General features: G+C 44.1%; 1 protein-coding gene across 2 annotated transcripts in view; it reads left to right on the forward strand.

The window, feature by feature from the left end:
* Positions 1-20,740, forward strand: part of cdh23 (cadherin-related 23) — a 422,443-nt gene that overhangs the window by 395,472 nt on the left and 6,231 nt on the right. For both annotated transcript variants that reach the window (XM_066679568.1, XM_066679566.1), the window contains 11 exons: positions 897-1,074; positions 2,904-3,115; positions 6,434-6,628; positions 7,998-8,111; positions 8,197-8,326; positions 10,236-10,499; positions 12,956-13,117; positions 14,375-14,631; positions 17,069-17,166; positions 17,347-17,467; positions 20,071-20,150. In XM_066679568.1, coding sequence (XP_066535665.1) covers positions 897-1,074; positions 2,904-3,115; positions 6,434-6,628; positions 7,998-8,111; positions 8,197-8,326; positions 10,236-10,499; positions 12,956-13,117; positions 14,375-14,631; positions 17,069-17,166; positions 17,347-17,467; positions 20,071-20,150 — 1,811 coding nt within the window. The remainder of the gene's footprint in view (positions 1-896; positions 1,075-2,903; positions 3,116-6,433; positions 6,629-7,997; positions 8,112-8,196; positions 8,327-10,235; positions 10,500-12,955; positions 13,118-14,374; positions 14,632-17,068; positions 17,167-17,346; positions 17,468-20,070; positions 20,151-20,740) is intronic.

Below are 20,740 nucleotides of genomic sequence, written 5' to 3' on the forward strand. Positions count from 1 at the left end.
ACACATCTGAAGGCCATCGGAGTTGGACCACTCGGCCCCGCTGTGTGAATGTGGCCTGTGACATATATATAGTACCACTTCACAGTAAGACAACACTTCTAAAGGTTTATAAAGAGTTTAAAAGCCTGTTTATCACATGGTTATTAATACGGTTATAAACACCTTAAAAACTCATCAATAATCATTTGTAACAGAGGTAGGAAGTGCGACAGTGATCTCTTTTCATGTCTAATACTGAAAGTGTCTGAACTTACTGTAAATGTCAGTGTAAAAATAAACTCACACCTGAGAATGTCAGTTTAGTCATTTCACACGTTGATGTACAGCACATTATCATCAGCGACTTAAATGACATTCTGCTGAAAGTTAATTGATTAAATTGTTGAACTTGTGTATAAATATGTGCTGGAGCTGACGGGGTTAATGTTGACTGATGGAGGAGACACAGTGATCAGTATTTGCCAAGGTCTAAGGTTTAACTGTAGATGGATGTGGATTCACTATTTGGCAAACAACAAATCACTGTTGCCTTTCTCTCTGTGTGTTATAAGCTTTGTGAGTGTAGTCTTTAGTGAAGTATACCGCTTTATTAATAATTATTTGATAATTGTGCTTGGGTTTTTATTCTACGTTATTAAATGGACTGAGCCCACAGGCCTCACGTTTATTTGTAATTGAGACTTGACTTGGGCTTGTGATGAAAGACTTGAGACTTGATTTGGGCAGAACTCTGGTGCCTGAGTCATTGTGATCGAGCCAACACTCGCACCACTGCAGCACTGTTAGATTCCTCATATCTCTCAGGTTAAGATCTCGGATCCGTTTGAGATTCTTGATGTCTATCAGCTTTATCTCTCCTAACGTTTCTTGTCTCTCCCCTCGTGTGTCTGTCTCAGGTCCTGGTGACAGTTCTGGATGTGAATGATTTCCGTCCGCGTTTCTCAGAACGCGTGTTCAGCACAAACGTGTTTGAAAATGAACCCAGCGGGACATCTGTGATTACACTGACCGCTACTGACCTGGACGAGGGGGAAAACGCCCTGCTCACGTACAGCCTGCAGGGACCTGGGGCAGGTAGTGCATCTCTCTCACACACACACACACACACACACACACTGTCGTGGTACGTGAGAGTTTCAAAACCACTGGTCCTTTTTCATAGTTGAAATTAAGTGAACACATTCTCTACAGGAAACACACTTTAAAAATGCCATGTTTATGCAACATTTTAGAGCACAATTTGTATTTATTTGTTGAGTTTAAATTCCCCTCCAGTCACAGATTAACCCCTAAAAAGCTTCTCTCTGTGTCCGAATTGTAATCGAAGGTACAAACGTTTTAAATTCAGCAAATAAACACTAATTGTGAAATGAAATGAGACAGAAACATATTTTAAAAATCAACACTTCATCAGATAATTTTTTTTTTGTCCAACTGTAAATTTGAGCACAACTTTAGGAATTGTTATTCTTTGATCTGAATAAAGTTATAATAATAATTATTAACCTGTTCTCAGTCTCTGACAATCGGGGACATTCTGGGCGATAAAAACCCATAAATATTCTCATGTGCCTTTTATAAAACTTCAAGTTTAATTTAAATGCGCTAATAATAATAATAATAAATTGAATTTTTAAAACGCTTTCCAGTAACCCAAAGACGCTGTTTACAATCAGATGAACACAAACACAATCACATCCACAATCAAACAAAACAAGAGGAACAAATAACGCTTCATAACACACAATGCTACAAAACAGGAACAAGGGTAAAAACAGAGAGATTAAATGCAGCCGTAAATGGGTGTGTTTTAAGATTGGATTTGAACAGAGATAGAGATGTTGACTGTTGAGTTTCTGGAGGGAGGGAGTTCCAGAGGCGAGGGGCGTGTCTGGAGAAGGTTCGGTCTCCAAGACTACGCAGCTTAGAAGGGGGAATAGTGAGTAACCAGCTGAGGTGTGTATGGTTGAAGAAGGTCCGATAAGTAAGAGGGGGCTTGGTTATTGAGAGCTTTGTAGGTGAGAAGGAGGATTTTGAACTGAATACGATATTTAACAGGAAGCCAGTGGAGGTTGTGGAGAACTGGGGTGATGTGGATGAGGAGACGGGCAGCAGAGTTCTGGACATAGTTCAAATTTGGAGAGTGGTGGGTTGTTGAAAGTATTGGTCCAGAGGTAAATCTGTGTGTCATCAGCATAACAGTGAAAATCAAGATTGAAATGACGGATAATATGGCCAAGGGGAGGTCTATAGACAATAAATAGTAATGGGCCGAGGACTGAGCCTTGTGGGACCCCTTGTGAAATGGATGAACTATGTCCAGAAAGTGTGACAAATTGTTTTCGATCTGTTAGGTGAGATATTAACCAGTCGAGGGCAGAACCAGTGACACCCAGCTCACGCAGTGTTGAGAGGAGGATGGCATGATTTACCGTGTTAAAGGCAGAACTTAAATCAAGGAGGACCAGAATACTCAGGGCTCCCGTATCTTCAGCCACCAGCAGGTCATTGATAACTTTGGCCCAGGCAGTTTCAGTTCTATGGTGAGGGCGAAAACCAGACTGAAATGAGTCGAGTAGGTTATTGGATTCTAGGTTTGTTGTCAGCTGTGTGGCTACGACACGCTCAAGGATTTTAGAAAAATAGAAGATTTGAAATCAGACGGAAAGTTCACGCTTGATGTTTATTTTAAATGTTTCGATTTGGCCATCAATATTCTAATGAGTGGACAGCCACTCCCTGATGGCCAGTACTAATACTAGTACTAGTACTGATGTCGTATGTATTTTATCCACGAAGATGTAATGTACACATTTGAACACCATGCACGTGAAAAGATTTTATTTTAACTTTGTTCAAGTGGGAATTGAAAGTAAAGGGCGGTGTTCTCCCTCCTGTTTCAGATGCCTTCTCTCTGGATCCGGACACAGGTCTGATCCGCTCTCTGCGTCTGCTGCACAGTTTTGAGCGGTTTAATCTGACCGTGGTGGCGACGGACCACGGCAGGCCTCCTCTCTGGGGCACGGCCAGCCTCCAGATCACCGTCATCGACGTCAATGACAACAGACCCATGTTCGTCCGGCCGGCCAACGGCACCATCATGCACATCCTCGAGGTCAGTTCCTGCACTGCTCGTCAGCGAGGGAATGAACCGAGCGAAAAACAGATAAAAGCCAGAGCTTCCGTTCCTCACTCCTCGGGGTCGGGGTGAACAGCGAGCGGCTCATTATCATTTAAAGGAACAGGTGCTGAAAGCGGGCGTTCTGAACAGGGGCTGTTTACACAGGGGGAGAACACTGCTGTGGGGTTTGGACCAAAGCAGGTCACAGATGCTTCATTAAGAAACAGAACTGTGTTCCACTGTGGAGACGAGGAACATTTAGAGTGTAAATGTACCAGCAGCGTGTGTATAGCAATGAATCCTTTAACTATATATTCCCCTAGTCACTCATGGCCAGCCTCTTTGGGGGGAGTGCCCAGTAACCACCTACCACTGCAGGATACGGACATTTAACTCTCACACTAATCAAGCAATCACAAGCAGTGTTAGTGGACATCTCTTCAATGTGCTCTTCAACACAAGATGAGTACCACATTATTCACAGAGGTGTGTATATATGCAGAAGTATGGATAGCCAATCAGAACACAACTGACAGTGAGGCCAGGTAGGCACTAACATTACAGACACCAAGTCTGTCCCAAAACCTAGTGAGCTGCCTAAGTAGACAGCAACTCGGTAGGCGGCAGTTTACGAGGTTTATCCTCATGAAGATTACTGAGACGCTGTAGTTACAAAGACATTGTGTCACGGCTTGTTTCTATTCGCATGCAACCGGTGTTTACTTCCCTCAGCTGTTAGCATTGCCTCAGCATGGTGGATTCTGCTCTTCCTGTTTTAATAGCGTTTTTAATTATCTTTGCTCTGAACAAGAGTAAAATAGACGGGGGCTGTGCTTGATTCGCATCATATGACTGCCATTAAAGTTCAGCCAGATTAAGGTGCCCTGTCTCAGTAAGCAACGTATTTAAGGTGTCCAAGGATTGGGACAGCCTACGCTCTCTGTGTAGGCAGCTCACTAGGTTTAGGACAGACCCCGGGTATCTGTGTGGGCGGAGCATCAGTGGCTGATGCTATAGTGTCCGCAGCTTAAACTCACGTTTTTAGCTGTTTTAATTTACTTTGTGTGAACGTTTCATGACGAATGGACCACCTCAAATGACCCAAGCCAACAGAGTGTTGTTTTATTGGACAGTGACATCACAGCATGTGGCAAATAGACAATAATCATTATTTCTTCCTTCCTCTCCACTCTACTTCAACACGGTGTGTGTGGAAATGCTTGTGTTGGGGTACAGTGTTTAAATCTTGCCAGTGGCAGGGCAGTAGAAGAAGGGGAATCCCACTTTAGCTGCTCTCCCAAACAGAGGCATTCTGGGAGCTCCAAATCCAGCCCCCGTACTCTCTCTTCCTTCTCTAAACAATAACTTTTTCATTCACATTGTTTGCTATATAATATTTTCCCTTCCCATGAGCTCTTTCTTCTCCACTCTCAATACACACACACACACACCATAGTGTGCATTGTGCAATGATGGCAGTACCAGTCTCCATGAACGCTCCTCTGTGTGTGTGTGTGTTTTTCCAGGCTTCCAGGTGTGTGTGATCATCAAAGTCAGAATTTCCAGGATCCGCTGAGTGATACAGATTACACTCCACTCATAAAACTAGAACAGAGAGTGAGCTCTGCTCAACAAATGACTCTGTCTTTGTTCTCCACAACAGTATTGGTTACAGTTATACACACACACACACACACCTTCCACATTTCAGAACAAGCCACGGCTTGAATTGGAATGCTGCCGTTTGTCCAAATACAGAGTGCAGTGATTGCAGTGTGGGGAGAGTGGGTGAATGAAGCTTTGTGACGCCAGGTTCTTTTTTTAAAGTCAAGCTCCTTTGATTTTCTCGTGTTGGTTCATGTTCCACAATCTGATGTTAAAGGGGACATACTCTCCCCCTTTGTGACGTTCTAAGTTTTCCACCTCGTCCTAATCGTTTTTTTTTCTTTCTTTTTGTGCATGTGACCTGCTTTGGTCCAATCCCCACGAGCCCCACAGCAGTGTTCTCCCCCTGTGTAAACAGCCCCTGTTCAGAACGCCCGCTTTCAGCACCTGTTCCTTTAAATGATAATGAGCCGCTCGCTGTTCACCCCGACCCCGAGCGCACAGCAGTGAGGAGCGAGGAGCAGAAGCTCTGGTCTTTACTGAGTGCTCCTCCGCGCTCGTTGTGTCTGTTTTGCTGGGTTTAACCTCGGTTTTCAGCTCTCACATAAACGCGGGTCCTGCGCTGTGATTGGACAGACTCGGATTAAGTCTCTGCACATGATGTCAGAAGCGGAGCAGAATCAGAACGGCATGTTTTCTGATTCCGCAGCCCACAGAAAACAGACTGGGTGGTCTTGTTTCACAGTGTGTAGGCTGGTGGACTCTTTTTCCTCGTTTAAAGTGAACACATTATGAAGTTAACAAAAATACACTTTCTTTCAACAGCATCAGTTTACACAGTTTACATTGTTCTCTTTTAACATTTCAAACCATCCATAGAACTATTGATATATACACAGCCTTAAAACATTCATTCATTCACTCATTTTCTAAACAATCTTTGTTGATCAGGGTCTCGTGGATCCAGAACAGTTTCACACACACACTCACACACACACCTGTGAACAGTTTCACACTCACAAAGTCACTCACTCACTCACACTCACCTGTGAACAGTCACACACACACACCTGTGAACAGTTTCACGCACTCACACAGTCCCTCACACACACACACCTCTGAACAGTTTCACAAAGACACTCTCTCACACATGTGAACAGTTTCACACTGACACAGTCCCTCACACACACACACACCTGTGAACAGTTTCACACAGTCACTCACACACACACACACACCTGTGAACAGTTTCACATAGTCACCCTCTCACACACACCTGTTAACAGTTTCACACACTCACACAGTCACTCACACACAAACACACCTGTGAACAGTTTCACATAGTCACCCTCTCACACACACCTGTGAACAGTTTCACATAGTCACCCTCTCACACACACCTGTGAACAGTTTCACACACACACACCTGTGAACAGTTTCACACAGTCACTCTCTCACACACACGCACGCACACACACACACCTGTGAACAGTTTCAGCCAAGTCCTTGTTTTTGTAAATAGAGCATTTCTAGACTCTAGTGGTAACCCTTCAGACCTGACTGAAAACCAGTGGGCTCTAATCCCCAGGAATAGCGGTGTTTGTAATGCTCTTAATTTGTCTTCAGTTTAGACCTTGGTCTTCTCACAGTGAGTGGGGTATAAGCAGAGGTCTCTCGGGTTTCTGACTGACGCTGCTGCTGTTACAGGAGCAGCCCCCTGGTCTGGTGGTGTACGAGGTGTTTGCGACGGATGAGGATGAAGGTGTGAACGGTGAGGTCCGCTACAGCTTCCTGCAGACAGGAGCAGGGAACAGGGACTGGGAGAACTTCCACATCGACGCTCTGACCGGGGTCATCACCACCGCCGTCAAACTGGACCGAGAGAAACAGGCCCTGTACAGCGTGAGTGTGGACGTCCTGAAGGAAACAGCAGGCATTTATTAGTCAAAGACGGAGGCGGGTGATGAGAGGTAGTTCTTGGAAACGTTACAAGAGCCACACACCCACACAATGTTGTGTCCAGGAATTGTGGGAACATTACCTACACTTACAGCTGGTGGTCCCCACAATGTCAGGGTGTAAACAGGTTTTGGTCCCCACAATGTGATATATACAAACTGAGTCAAAAGTCACAGGACACCATTTTATTTCAGAAAAGAGAGGAAAAATGTCATATCTGAATAAGTGAGTAATGGGGGAGGAGCCTATCTTTAGGCTAAATCCGGACCAATCAGATTTGCAGTAGCTCTAGTTAAATGTTAACAACACAGACATTTCAAAGCTTGTGTTGTTTGTTGCAGGTTTATTACAGGCTCGACCAGACCCTAAATGCTCAGTGTTCTTGTCGGTCAGAATGGATAGGAGCAATGTTTCCTGTAGCATTGACTTTGAACCACAAGAGATGTTGCAAATCTGACCGCGGCAATCAATTTCTGAGAAGATTCTGATCTTCTTTGATATGCTACATGACCACCTTCCCATTAGAAATACGCTCTTGATCCAACATGGCGGCTTTCAAGATGGTGGCCGTGTTCAAGACACAAAAGATAGGCCCCTCCCCCATTACTCATCGGGGTATTCAGATATATCATTGTCCCTTTCCTTTCTGAATTTAAAGGGTGTCCTGCTGCTTTTGACTCACCCTGTGTTTGTTTGTGTGTGTGTAGTTGTGTTGATTTAACCCTTTCCACATCTCTCCGTGTGACAGTACAGTGTTATTTGAGGTTATCATCCAAGCCCTAGTTTTTGCGTTATAGGTGAAACATCTGGAAACAAAACATCTGCTACTTTTTAGAACAACTCTATTTATGTATTTGTATTTACAATGTATACAAGCTTTACAGACTACATACCGATGCTTTGAGCTTCCTGTCCTCAGGCTCATGTGCAGCTGCGAACTCTGAATGCGAATAAGTGTCAGGATTCTTCTGGACAAACAGTGTATGATTTTGGAGCTGTTTAAAATAAGATTATGGAGGTAACAGCTTGTGAGAGAATTAACACTAACCTCCAATGTCACTTATTAGTGGAGTATTCAAAAATAAATGGTGGTCTGAGCAAAAGTTACGGCATATTTTAGGTTAATTTATTAAATATTAAACAATCGGAAGTTGCAGATATATTCTAAATAGTGTGTTATTTTTACTAATAAAACAAAGGTAGATTAGAGAAACAGAACTGAGACTTGAGTCTAGACATTAGATTCTGTGTTTATGTGTTAAGTCTTTCTGTAACAGAAGTGGTAATGCTGTGTGTGTGTGTGTGTGTGTAGCTAATTGTGGTAGCGTATGATCTAGGGCAGCCCGTCCCATACGAGACCACCCAACCTCTGCAGGTGGCTCTGTCTGATATCGACGACAATGAGCCGGTCTTCCTCAAACCTCCGGTCAGTCCCTTCACTCTGTTAATTGTGGTCACATTAACTGTGTTTAACACGGCTCACTGGCACTGTGTGTCTCTCTCTCTCTCAGAGAGGTGGCCTGCTGTTCCAGTCTGTCTTCGTTCCCGAGCACTCGTCTCCTGGGACGGTGGTGGGGAACGTCACTGGAGCGGTGGATGCAGATGAAGGCTCCAATGCTATTGTCTACTACTTCATCGCAGGTGAAAATAAAGTGATGAATCAGCTTAATCAATAAGATCCTGCACTCGTATGGTATCAACAACTACTACTAATCTATAAATAATTTACACTAGACCTTCAAACACTCTCTGAAGATATGATTGCATTCAGCTACAAGTGCTTTATTGAAATCAAGTACTGACCGGGTTTTGACCCTTTAAAGGCTCAATTAAAGTAATAATAATCTAAATATTATTTTTACAGCACCTTTCACAGCTCAGAGATTAACACGAGGTGTGAAACAAGGGTTAAACCAGTGATTAATAAAACATTCAAAACAAACCAAAAAAATGAAATGAACAATAATATATCTATATATTAATTATAGTGAAAGTAAAGCACAGCACAGTTTAAGGAGATGAAACGGTTAAATATTATATTATAAAAGAATAAAACATCATTTAAAAGTTCAATAAAAATATGTAGTTAATTATGAGCTGGATACAGAAGAGTTTTGGTGGTTTTTTAAAAGGAAGCTGATTGGGCTGATTAAAGGGGCGTGAACAGTGTCTGCATGCTGAATGATGGAGAAGCTGTTTAAAGGGAAGGATTTCACACTCAGAGGAGAATCGAGAGAAATAACACACAGCAAAACCTCACTGAGACGTGGAGCATTTCACATCTCACCACAGGAATGTTTCAACATGTGTCTGACGCTAATGACGGAGCTGATATTGCTTTAATGAGGAAGTTCAACTTCCGGCTTCTACACAGCTGCCTTTAGAGAAAAACAGCTTGTGTAACTGAGCGAAAGTGTTCAACTGACAATTTCACACACTCACAACTTTGTCCATAGGTCTGAGTGACGTGTGTGTGTGTGTGTGAAGTTCTATAGTTTCACAAATTCACCCAGTCACTCACACACTCACCCAGTCACTCACACCGGTGGACAGTTCCTCACACACTCACCCAGTCACTCACACCTGTAGACAGTTCCTCACACACTCACTCAGTCACTCACACTGGTGGACAATTCCTCACACACTCACCCAGTCACTCACACTCACACCGGTGGACAGTTCCTCATACACTCACCCAGTCACTCACACCTGTAGACAGTTCCTCACACACTCACCCAGACACACACACCTGTAGACAGTTCCTCACACACTCACCCAGACACTCACACCTGTAGACAGTTCCTCACACACTCACCCAGACACACACACCTGTAGACAGTTCCTCACACACTCACCCAGTCACTCACACTCACACCGGTGGACAATTCCTCACACACTCACCCAGTCACTCACACCTGTAGACAGTTCCTCACACACTCACCCAGTCACTCACACTGGTGGACAATTCCTCACACACTCACCCAGTCACTCACACCTGTAGACAGTTCCTCACACACTCACCCAGACACTCACACCTGTAGACAGTTCCTCACACACTCACCCAGTCACTCACACTCACACCGGTGGACAATTCCTCACACACTCACACAGACACACACACCTGTGGACAATTCCTCACACACACACAGTTTTACACACTCACCCAGTCACTCACACCTGTGGACAGTTCCTCATACACTCACCCAGTCACTCACACCTGTGGACAGTTCCTCATACACTCACCCAGTCACTCACACCTGTGGACAGTTCCTCACACACTCACCCAGTCACTCACCCACACACACCTGTGGACAGTTCCTCACACACTTACCCAATCACTCACACACACACACACAGTTTTACACACTCACCCAATCACTCACACCTGTGGACAGTTCCTCACCCAATCACTCACACACACACCCAGTCACTCCCCTTTGATATCACTTGGAAAAAAAAAAAAAAAAAAACACCTGTAGTACCTTTTTGTTCCGGACAGTACAACTGTGTGGTACAGCATTGTAAGTGCAGTTCTCCTGGTGATCTGCAGGGGGAGACACTGAGGGGAACTTTGCTCTGAGCGTGGCTGGAGTTCTGCGAGTGAAGAAGGACCTGGATCGTGAGGAAATTCCTGTCTACTCCATCATTGTCAAAGCATCCAGCAACCGCAACTGGACCCCGCCCAGAGGTCAGAGGTCGCAGAGGAATCGGGCGCTGGACCCCAGCCGTGACCCGACGCTGCAGGAGATCAGGATCTACCTGGAGGACATCAATGACCAGTCGCCAAGGTTCACCAAGCCTGAGTACACCGCAGGTGGGAGCCTCAGTCTTAGGCCAGATTCACGTCACAGAGTTTATCTCCCAGATGTGACACAATTTGACACTCGGCTTTAATATGCGTCTTGGGTAATACTGGCATACAACAGAAATTTTTCGTTTCGTTTTTGTCTGGGAAATTTCATAAAAACACCCCCAGAAATGTAAACGGGTGAAAATTATATATATTTAGTAAGAAAATAGAGGAACATATCTGAGTCAGAGTGCAAGTTGTCATGGCTCACTAATTACCACACACTCAAGCACACACCCTCTGACTACCTACAACGTGAACTTTCATTATTTACTGGGAAAACCCTGGTTGGGTGTGAGGTTATTACTGTCAGAGATGCATCAAGACACTTTGGCGTTCACACTACAACAATAATGAGGTCATATTCATCCCTGACATCCTCCAAATGATCAGATTACAGTGTGTCTTCGAGACGCACTGTACCTCGTTCACATCTCTTACGATGGGATCACCCGCATGTTAATGCCAGGTGTGAAGGGGCCTTAGATCAGTGTGGACACTAGGACTGTGCCATATCATATTCACGATAATATCACGATGATTTTTAAAATGGTGTATAAAACTATATCGTGAGAATAGTGATATTTACGTAATGACATCATGCAGTTACCCATTATATGGCCTCCGTTCTTTACATGAGTGATTCAGTCACAGTGACGTACAGTGGAAAGTGGCTCTGAGGCGGAGGAATTTGCTCCTCTTTGATCATCTGGAGGTGGTTTGGTTACAAAATAGCCAGTGTACAGTTAACTATGGTATTGTGTAAAAATATATTTTATTTAACATAATTTATCGCCAAAATATCGTGATATTATTTTATGGCAATATCGCCCACTTTCAGAGCTACACGTGATGTGATGCTGGGAAACACTTTACTGTTGTTCACTGTAGACTATATCACACCTGCATGAGCTTTTCATCACAACGAACATAGACATCTATAAAAGCTTCTTCCAACACAAGTCCGCTGTGGTGTCACCTTCCAAGTTGGTCTCTGACTTTTGCACAGTGTGTTACGCCGTAATGTGATTTATTATAATGAGAAAAGAATGATCAAATCTGGTCTTAATATGACCCACTTTCAAAGCCAGTGTTACACTTCTGATCTAGACACTGAGCGCCTCTGATTTCTGTGTGTCACATTACCACAAACCAAAGACTTATTACAGTTAGGTAACGAGCCATTGTGTCATTTCTGAATCATTTCCTCTTTACAGCTGACATTAGCAGCGGAGCTCCAATTATTACTGCTATATACACACACTGATCGACCAGATCATTAAAATGACTTCCTTGTTTCTACACTCACTCTCCATTCTCTCAGCTCCACTGACCACAGGAGAACTGTGTAGTTCTACAATTACAGACTAGTTCATCTGTTACTCTGCATACTCTCTTATCCCCCGTTCACACGAATCAGATTCTCCTCTCTGATTTTGAAAATATCACTGTCCACACGAATGTGATAATGGCTGCACTATCATGCCATTCCAGTAGGGGGCTATAGTCCCTCTTAAAGAGAGGCATCAAAACACCACAAAGCATGAGAGAAACACAGGTTTAATCCCAAATCAGTCCGTACTCCCTCTGCGCTACACAAGTCACGAAGTTAATGAGTCTATCTCTTCACAGTGCATTATATATTTCCAATACATCATTACAGTGATCCCTCGTTTTTGGCGGGGGACGCGTTCCAAGACCACCCGCGAAGTATTTAACGAGTATTTGGACTTTTAAACCCCACTCTTTGCATTAAACAGTCGTTCTCTAATGTTCTTCAGCTGGAACTACATGTGATATCCTCCCAGTTTCTTTAATAGAGTCATTCCTAAGCTGTGATTTAGCGTCAGTAAATTTCACTCGGATGTGGACGTGAACAACACGTACTGTACGTAAGAAATACTTACGGTTTTCCTAGATTTTCCCTCAATATCTGCGATATAGCGGCCATAAGGCCTCTTGAAAAAACCCGTGAAGTAGCGAGGGATTACTGCATTCATATTTATTCATATGTGGAAATCTAGTACTAGCTTCATGTACACTGCAGCTTAATGAATTATGTACTTCACTGTAGAGTGAGTGAGGAGCTTTATGAACGTCAGACAGAGACAGACACACTGTGACGTCAGCGTTTCAGAAAATATCGGTTTACCTTCCTCCACACTGTTCTCCAGTGACAACGACTTTGTCAGAAATATCCTCCTTGGAGAGAGAGTTCAGGGACCTACGATACAGCTTTCGTGTGGATGGGAGTGTGGCTACATATTGCTCTCAGTGGGTCAGTGGAGCTGTGAGAATGGACAGTGAGTGTAGATACAAGGCAGTTATTTTAATATCCTGGTCGTTTAGTGTATGTTCTTATGAATATATAATGGGTTAAATTGTGTAGAACGTGTTCCATCTGGTCTGTTCCTCCACAGGTGTGGCTGCTGACGCTAAGGTGGGCTCTGATCTGATCCAGGTTCAGGCCATCGACAATGACATCGGCAACAACAGCCTGGTTCTGTATCACATCCTGTCCATCCGCTACATCAAACTGCTGTCCAACGACTCTGAGGACATCGGCAATGTCTTCATCATTGGTACACGTCTACTTCATCACTTCCTCTCAGTCACCAGCAGAGAGGCGTCTGTTTTCCTGTGGTGTAGCTGTAACAGAAATTAGATCAGATCTAGAGCTTTCTCTGTAAAAAAATAAATAAATAAATACTATAAATGAAGACAGCTCAGGATCTTTACACTGAAAGTCTATTCATCCAGATTCAGATAAGACAGCCTTTTATAGACGCTTGTTAACCAGATACAATACAAGACTTCTGAGAATCATGTGACTATATTACTAGAATAGAATATAGAATAATGTGGCCCACCAACAGCAGGCCGTGTTGGAGTACTGCAGTCACACCGTCTACACTAAGTGTTTACAATGTGTTTTTTATTGGCCCTAAACACTGTCATATAGAACAGCTTGAAAGAGCTAGCACAGGTTTAAAAGCAAAATCAGCAGCTCCCAGCCCATTAAAACATGGTAATACCGACTAAAATGTCCCTGAACACTGGCTGTTTATGGTGAGTTTACATAAAAATCAATGGAAGTGTAGTACGAGAAATAGTGCTCCTCTTGAGGATTAGTTTCCCTTTGTGCCTTTTGGCTGTTTGACCATATTTTAATGAAAGATAATCTTTGAGCACATCATGACCTCGGGCGAAACCAGCACTCTGCCGGTCCCATCTGCTGTATATTGAATTATGCTATTGCTGTTAGTACAAGATGCTTCTGGTGTTTCTTACTTGTAATGAACCTTTTAATGGCTGTTTGGTGCTGTGTTTTCCTTGCGTTTCAGTCACATGAATTTTTTATTTTTTTTTGCTGTGGTTGCTGTAAACAGATGTGAAGGATGGATATATTTATCTCCTTGTGCTGGAGAGGGTCTCACAGCATTTAGAAGCACAAAAGCCCATCATTTCTTCGTGTTAAAGGGGTAAAGGGATCCCAGTGTGGCTACGGCTGGACTATGCATTATTTACGGCATCTGTCACTGACTGATAGTCATTAGAGGGCGCTGTCGTCAGTTCAGCAAACAATTTAAAATTTAGTTTAGAAATTAATATTTCCGAAGCCAATATTTGATGGTGATGTCATGTTTCTTGTTTGTTCCTAGTAGTTTTTCAGTGGATTTTATTCCGATAACCAAAACTAAGAAATATATCGTGATATAAATTTTGGCCGTATCGTCCAGCCCTAGCTGCAGCTATCGGTACCCAGTGGTCAGTCACACGGCTAAGCTTTAACTATGGTTTGTTCCAGTGGAGTAATATTCTCTCCCCTCTCCGGCCAGGTGAAACAGATGGTATAATCCGAACGTTTGACCTGTTTACGGCATATGACCCGGGCTATTTTGTGGTGGAAGTGCTGGCCAGGGACTTGGCTGGACACAGCGACGTGGCTCTGGTCGGTATCTACATTCTCCGCGATGACCAGAGGGTGAAGATCATCATTAATGAAATACCAGAACGGGTTTGGCTCTTCCAGGAGGAGTTCATCAACCTGCTCTCCAACATCACCGGAGCCATAGTCAACATGGACGATGTTCAGGTACTTCCACTACAGACCTGAGCATCTGATATGCACTTACTGGGCCTTATTCATGAAACCTTCCTAAAAAAACAGGAGCAAACTGCGTCATTCACGAGGAAATGGACATTCCCAAAACGCCAGATACATGAACCCTGCGTAAACACCAGATTTCCATTACAACACGTGTATGTTAGTGAACACCAAATGCTGGCAACATGGGAGGACGTGCACGTTTCTTTACAATTAACATCCTGTTACCATAATCTCAACCCATGAATTTCAAATCTGACTCACGCTCTTCAGTGAAAACATTTTTAGACACTTGTGAAAATGAGATTGAAGAAGCTATTATCTCAGCAGTAAGCGAATGTGCTCAAATAAAAATAAAAACGAATAACATTTTTACAGTATAATCTGTGTTAATGTATTAGTTTAACCTTTAACATCTCTCCTTGTGGCAATGCAGTCTTATTTGAAGTTCATTCATTCATTATCTGTAACCCTTATCCAGTAGAGGGCGGCGGTGGGTCCAGAGCCTACCTGGAATCATTGGGCATAAGGGTGTAAATACACCCTGGAGGGAGGGGGGCAGTTCTTCACAGGGCGACACACACAGATTCACTCACACCTACGGACACTTTTGAATCTCCAATCCACCTACCAACGTGTGTTTTTGGACTGTGGGAGGAAACCGGAGCACCCGGAGGAAACCCATAAAGACACAGGGAGAACACACCACACTCCTCACAGACAGTCACCCGGAGGAAACCCACGCAGACACAGGGAGAACACACCACACTCCTCACAAACAGTCACCCGGAGGAAACCCACGCAGACACAGAGAGAACACCACACTCCTCACAGACAGTCACCCAGAGGAAACCCACGCAGACACAGAGAGAACACACTACACTCCTCACAGACAGTCACCCGGAGGAAACCCACGCAGACACAGAGAGAACACACCACACTCCTCACAGTCAGTCACCTGGAGGAAACCCACAGAGACACAGGGAGAACACACCACACTCCTCACAGACAGTCACCCGGAGGAAACCCACGCAGACACAGGGAGAACACACCACACTCCTCACAGACAGTCACCCGGAGAAAACCCACGCAGACACAGGGAGAACACTCCTCACAGACAGTCACCCGGCGGAAACCCACGCAGACACAGGGAGAACACACCACACTCCTCACAGACAGTCACCCGGAGGAAACCCACGCAGACACAGGGACAACACACCACACTCCTCACAGACAGTCACCCGGCGGAAACCCACGCAGACACGGAGAACACACCACACTCCTCACAGACAGTCACCTGGAGGAAACCCATGCAGACACAGGGAGAACACACCACACTCCTCACAGACAGTCACCCGGAGAAAACCCACGCAGACACAGGGAGAACACTCCTCACAGACAGTCACCCGGCGGAAACCCACGCAGACACAGGGAGAACACACCACACTCCTCACAGACAGTCACCCGGAGGAAACCCACGCAGACACAGGGACAACACACCACACTCCTCACAGACAGTCACCCGGCGGAAACCCACGCAGACACGGAGAACACACCACACTCCTCACAGACAGTCACCTGGAGGAAACCCACAGAGACACAGGGAGAACACACCACACTCCTCACAGACAGTCACCCGGAGGAAACCCACGCAGACACAGGGAGAACACACCACACTCCTCACAGACAGTCACCCGGAGAAAACCCACGCAGACACAGGGAGAACACTCCTCACAGACAGTCACCCGGCGGAAACCCACGCAGACACAGGGAGAACACACCACACTCCTCACAGACAGTCACCCGGAGGAAACCCACGCAGACACAGGGAGAACACACCACACTCCTCACAGTCAGTCACCTGGAGGAAACCCACAGAGACACAGGGAGAACACACCACACTCCTCACAGACAGTCACCCGGAGGAAACCCACGCAGACACAGGGAGAACACACCACACTCCTCACAGACAGTCACCCGGAGAAAACCCACGCAGACACAGGGAGAACACTCCTCACAGACAGTCACCCGGCGGAAACCCACGCAGACACAGGGAGAACACACCACACTCCTCACAGACAGTCACCCGGAGGAAACCCACGCAGACACAGGGACAACACACCACACTCCTCACAGACAGTCACCCGGCGGAAACCCACGCAGACACGGAGAACACACCACACTCCTCACAGACAGTCACCCGGAGGAAACCCATGCAGACACAGGGAGAACACACCACACTCCTCACAGACAGTCACCCGGAGGAAACCCACGCAGACACAGGGAGATCACACCACACTCAAATTCGTTCGGCTCATGTTTCATGAATGAGGCCCACTGTGTTTACATGTCCTGATAATAAACTGTGATAGTCATAATGGTTATGATCGTGGGTAATCTGCTTCTCTGCCTGGATCTCTCCCAGTTCCATGTGGATAAAAAAGGCAGGGTGAATTTTGCACAAACGGACGTGCTGATTCACGTGGTTAACAAGCAGACCAACCGTATCCTGGATGTGGAGAGGTGAGATTACCTTTTCATTATTGATTGTCAAGTAATCAACTGCTCAGTGGAGTCTGGCGTTGTTTCTAAAACCGGTTATTGCCCAAAACCTTTGATTGGCAGCGTATAACTTATACGAATATGCAAATACTTTCAACACAATGAGCTCTACTGCCTAACACTGATCGATGTGTTTGACAGAGTCATTCAGATGATTGATGAGAATAAGGAGCAGCTGAGAAATCTGTTCAGAAACTACAACATCCTGGACGTCCAGCCGGCGGTGAGTGGGCGTCCCCCTGACGACTTCACGACCCTACAGGTGAGTGTGTGTGTTCTGTGTTGTCCTTCATGAAGCCAAAACAAGTCTCTGCGTTTACAGACACTGCTGTTAGAAAATGATATGGATCTAACACGATAACAGTTGAATTTGCACGTTAGTTTGGGCACCAGTGGTGAAAAGCTGTTGGTGATTGTCTAAGTGAGATCTTCCTGTACAGAGAACACACATCTGCTGACCTGAGGAGGCAAAGTAACTGTTTACTTGTTGAATTGAGTTTTATTTACTACTACAACCCCTGGAAAAAATGATGGAATCACCCGTCTCTGAGGATGTTCCTTCAGTTGTTTAATTTTGTAGAAAAAAAGCAGTTCACAGATTTGACAAAAAACTAAAGGCATTTCAAATGGCAACTTTCTGGCTTTAAGAAACACTAAGAAATCATGAAAAATAACTGTGGGAGCCAGTAACAGTTAGATTTTTAGAACAAGCACAGGGAAGAAATTATGGAATCACGACAAACAAAATAACACTCCAACACATCACTAGTACTTTGTTGCACCACGTCTGGCTTTTACAACAGTCTCTGAGGTATTGACTTAATGAGTGACAAACAGTTCTCTTCATCAATCTGGCTCCAGCTTTCTCTGAGTGCTGTTTCCAGATCAGCTTTACAGGTTGGAGCCTTGTCATGGACCATTTTCTTTAACCTCCACCACAGATTTTCAGTTGGATTGAGATCCGGACTTTCTGCAGGCCATGACATTGACCTTATGTGTCTTTCTTCAAGGAATGTTTTTACAGATTTCGCTCTATGGCGAGATGACTTCATCATCCCCAAACATCCTTTCGATAGATGGGATAAGAAAAGTGTCCAAAATGTCACTGTAAACCTGTGCATTCGTTGAAGATGTAATGACAGATCTCCCCAGTGCCTTTCCCTGACACGCAGCCCCATATCATCAATGACTGTGGAAATGTGCATGTTTCCTTCAGACAGTTGTCTGCATAAATCACATTGGAACGGCACCAAACTAAAGTTCCAGCATCATCACTTTGCCCGATGCAGATTCGAGATACATCTAGTCATCCACAGTCCACGACTGCCTTTCCTTAGCCCATTGTAACCTTGTTTTTCTCTGTTTAGGAGTTAGCGATGGCTTTCTTTTAGCTTTTCTCTTTGTAAATCCCATTTCCTTTAGGTGGCTTCTTACAGTTCGGTCAGACGTCGACTCCAGTTTGTTCCTCATTTGTTTTGTTGTACATTCTCTGTTTTCAAGGCGTTTTGCTTTAAGTTTTCTGTCTTGACACTTTGATGTCTTCCTTGTAGGTTTTAGACACAGCTGACTGTGAACAACCAACGTCTTGTGCAACACTGCATGATGATTTACCCTCTTTAAGGAGTTTGATAATCCTCTCCTTCGTCTCAATTGACATCTCTGGTGTTGGAGCCATGTTTCATGTCTGTTCACTTGTTGCAACAGCTCTCCAAGGTGTGATCACTCCTTTTTTTCCTGAATACTAACAATCAGCTTTAATCTGATGCAGGTGTTAGTGTTTGTAATGAAAATTGCAGGGTGATTCCATAATTAATTCCCTATGCTTGTTCTAAAAATCTAACTGTTACTGGCTCCCAGTTATTTTTCTTGATTTCTTTGTGTTTCTTAAAGTCAGAAAGTTGCCATTTGAAATGCCTTTAATTTTTTGTCAAATCTGTGAACTGCTTTTTTTCTACAAAATTAAACAACTGAAGGAACATCCTCAGAGACTGGTGATTCCATCATTTTTGCCAGGGGTTGTAGTAACAACCCAAAACATTTTCACTCAGAAAATCAACAAAGTTTATCTTATCAGTAAAACACTATTTATACATTTTTTCATGCTCAAAACTGGTGTAATATGTTTACGAAGCCCCAGTGGCTGTAAATGGTATGCTAGGCTTTGTCTCTCTGCCCCAAGTGTTGAAAAGCATGAAACGAGATGAGGATGTTGCTCTATTCCTGCTCCATAGCTGGGTAATATTCACTTATTTCTGCTGTTACAGTTACATTACTTAAGGTCTAACTGACTCTAAATTCAGGAGAGCGCTAACTGCATGAAAGTAAACACAGAGCGAAAGTGCTACAAAACTAAACAGCTCGAGTTACACATGAGTTTCTGTGGGAATTCAAACAGTGAATAAACACTTACAGACAATTTACACTTCAGACACCAACAAGATACAGTCAGATACTTTTCCCTCAAACACGCCACACTCCTCACAGACAGTCACCCGGAGGAAACCCACGCAGACACAGGGAGAACACACCACACTCCTCACAGACAGTCACCCGGAGGAAACCCACACAGACACAGGGAGAACCGGAGTGGGACTCGAACCCACAACCTCCAGGACCCTGGAGCCATAACAGAGACACTACCTGCTGCACCACTGTGCCGCCCTCTAGTATAATTATTTATTTGAAATTTTATCTTAAGTTAGTGAAGAAATATATATATATACACATAAGAATTTCTTCTTAACCTGGTTCACAAATACACCACTAAAAATCATTAATATTTTCTCTCAGTGCTGTATGAGTTATGTCTGTGCACAAATGATCCATAAATCCTTTAAGTGATTTTAATTCTCTCTCTCTCTGTAGATGGCTATAATAATCCTGGCTGTCCTCCTGTTCCTGGCGGCCATGCTCTTTATCTTAATGAACTGGTATTACCGAACAGTGTAAGTAATGTCTTTTGTGACATTGTCTCACATCTGTCCTAGAGTTTATTACACTGCAGAACAAACATGTCTCAGAGTTTCAGTTAAGTAAAATCTTTAATTATTTTAATTATATTTTATATATATTTAAGCAAGTATAAATATATAATATCTCATCTCATCTTCTTTTCCACTTGTCCATTTCAGGGCCACGGTGATATATAATTTAATATATTTATATGTATGTTATGCCTTTATTTATCGGTCATAGCATGTTTCTACACTCACTCCCCACTGACTGTACACATGCATATTTACTTCTAGTTATAGATCTGTTGCTCCACTGGGTTCTCAGTCCAGCTGTGACACTGAGGGGTTTAAAAACTCCAGCAGCACTGCTGTGTCTGATCCACTCTACACCAGGACAACACACACTAACACACCACCACCACGTCAATGTCACTGCAGCTGAGAATGATCCACCACCACATCACACCTGCTCTGTGGGGGTCCTGAGCGCTGAGGAACAGGGGGGAAGTGGTTAAACAATGTATTCAGAGCAAAACCAGGACTACAGTAGAGTGTAGACAGGAGGAGGTCATTTTAATGCA

The sequence above is a fragment of the Hoplias malabaricus genome, chromosome 8 (assembly GCF_029633855.1).
Source record: "Hoplias malabaricus isolate fHopMal1 chromosome 8, fHopMal1.hap1, whole genome shotgun sequence".
NCBI classification, from domain to species: domain Eukaryota; kingdom Metazoa; phylum Chordata; class Actinopteri; order Characiformes; family Erythrinidae; genus Hoplias; species Hoplias malabaricus.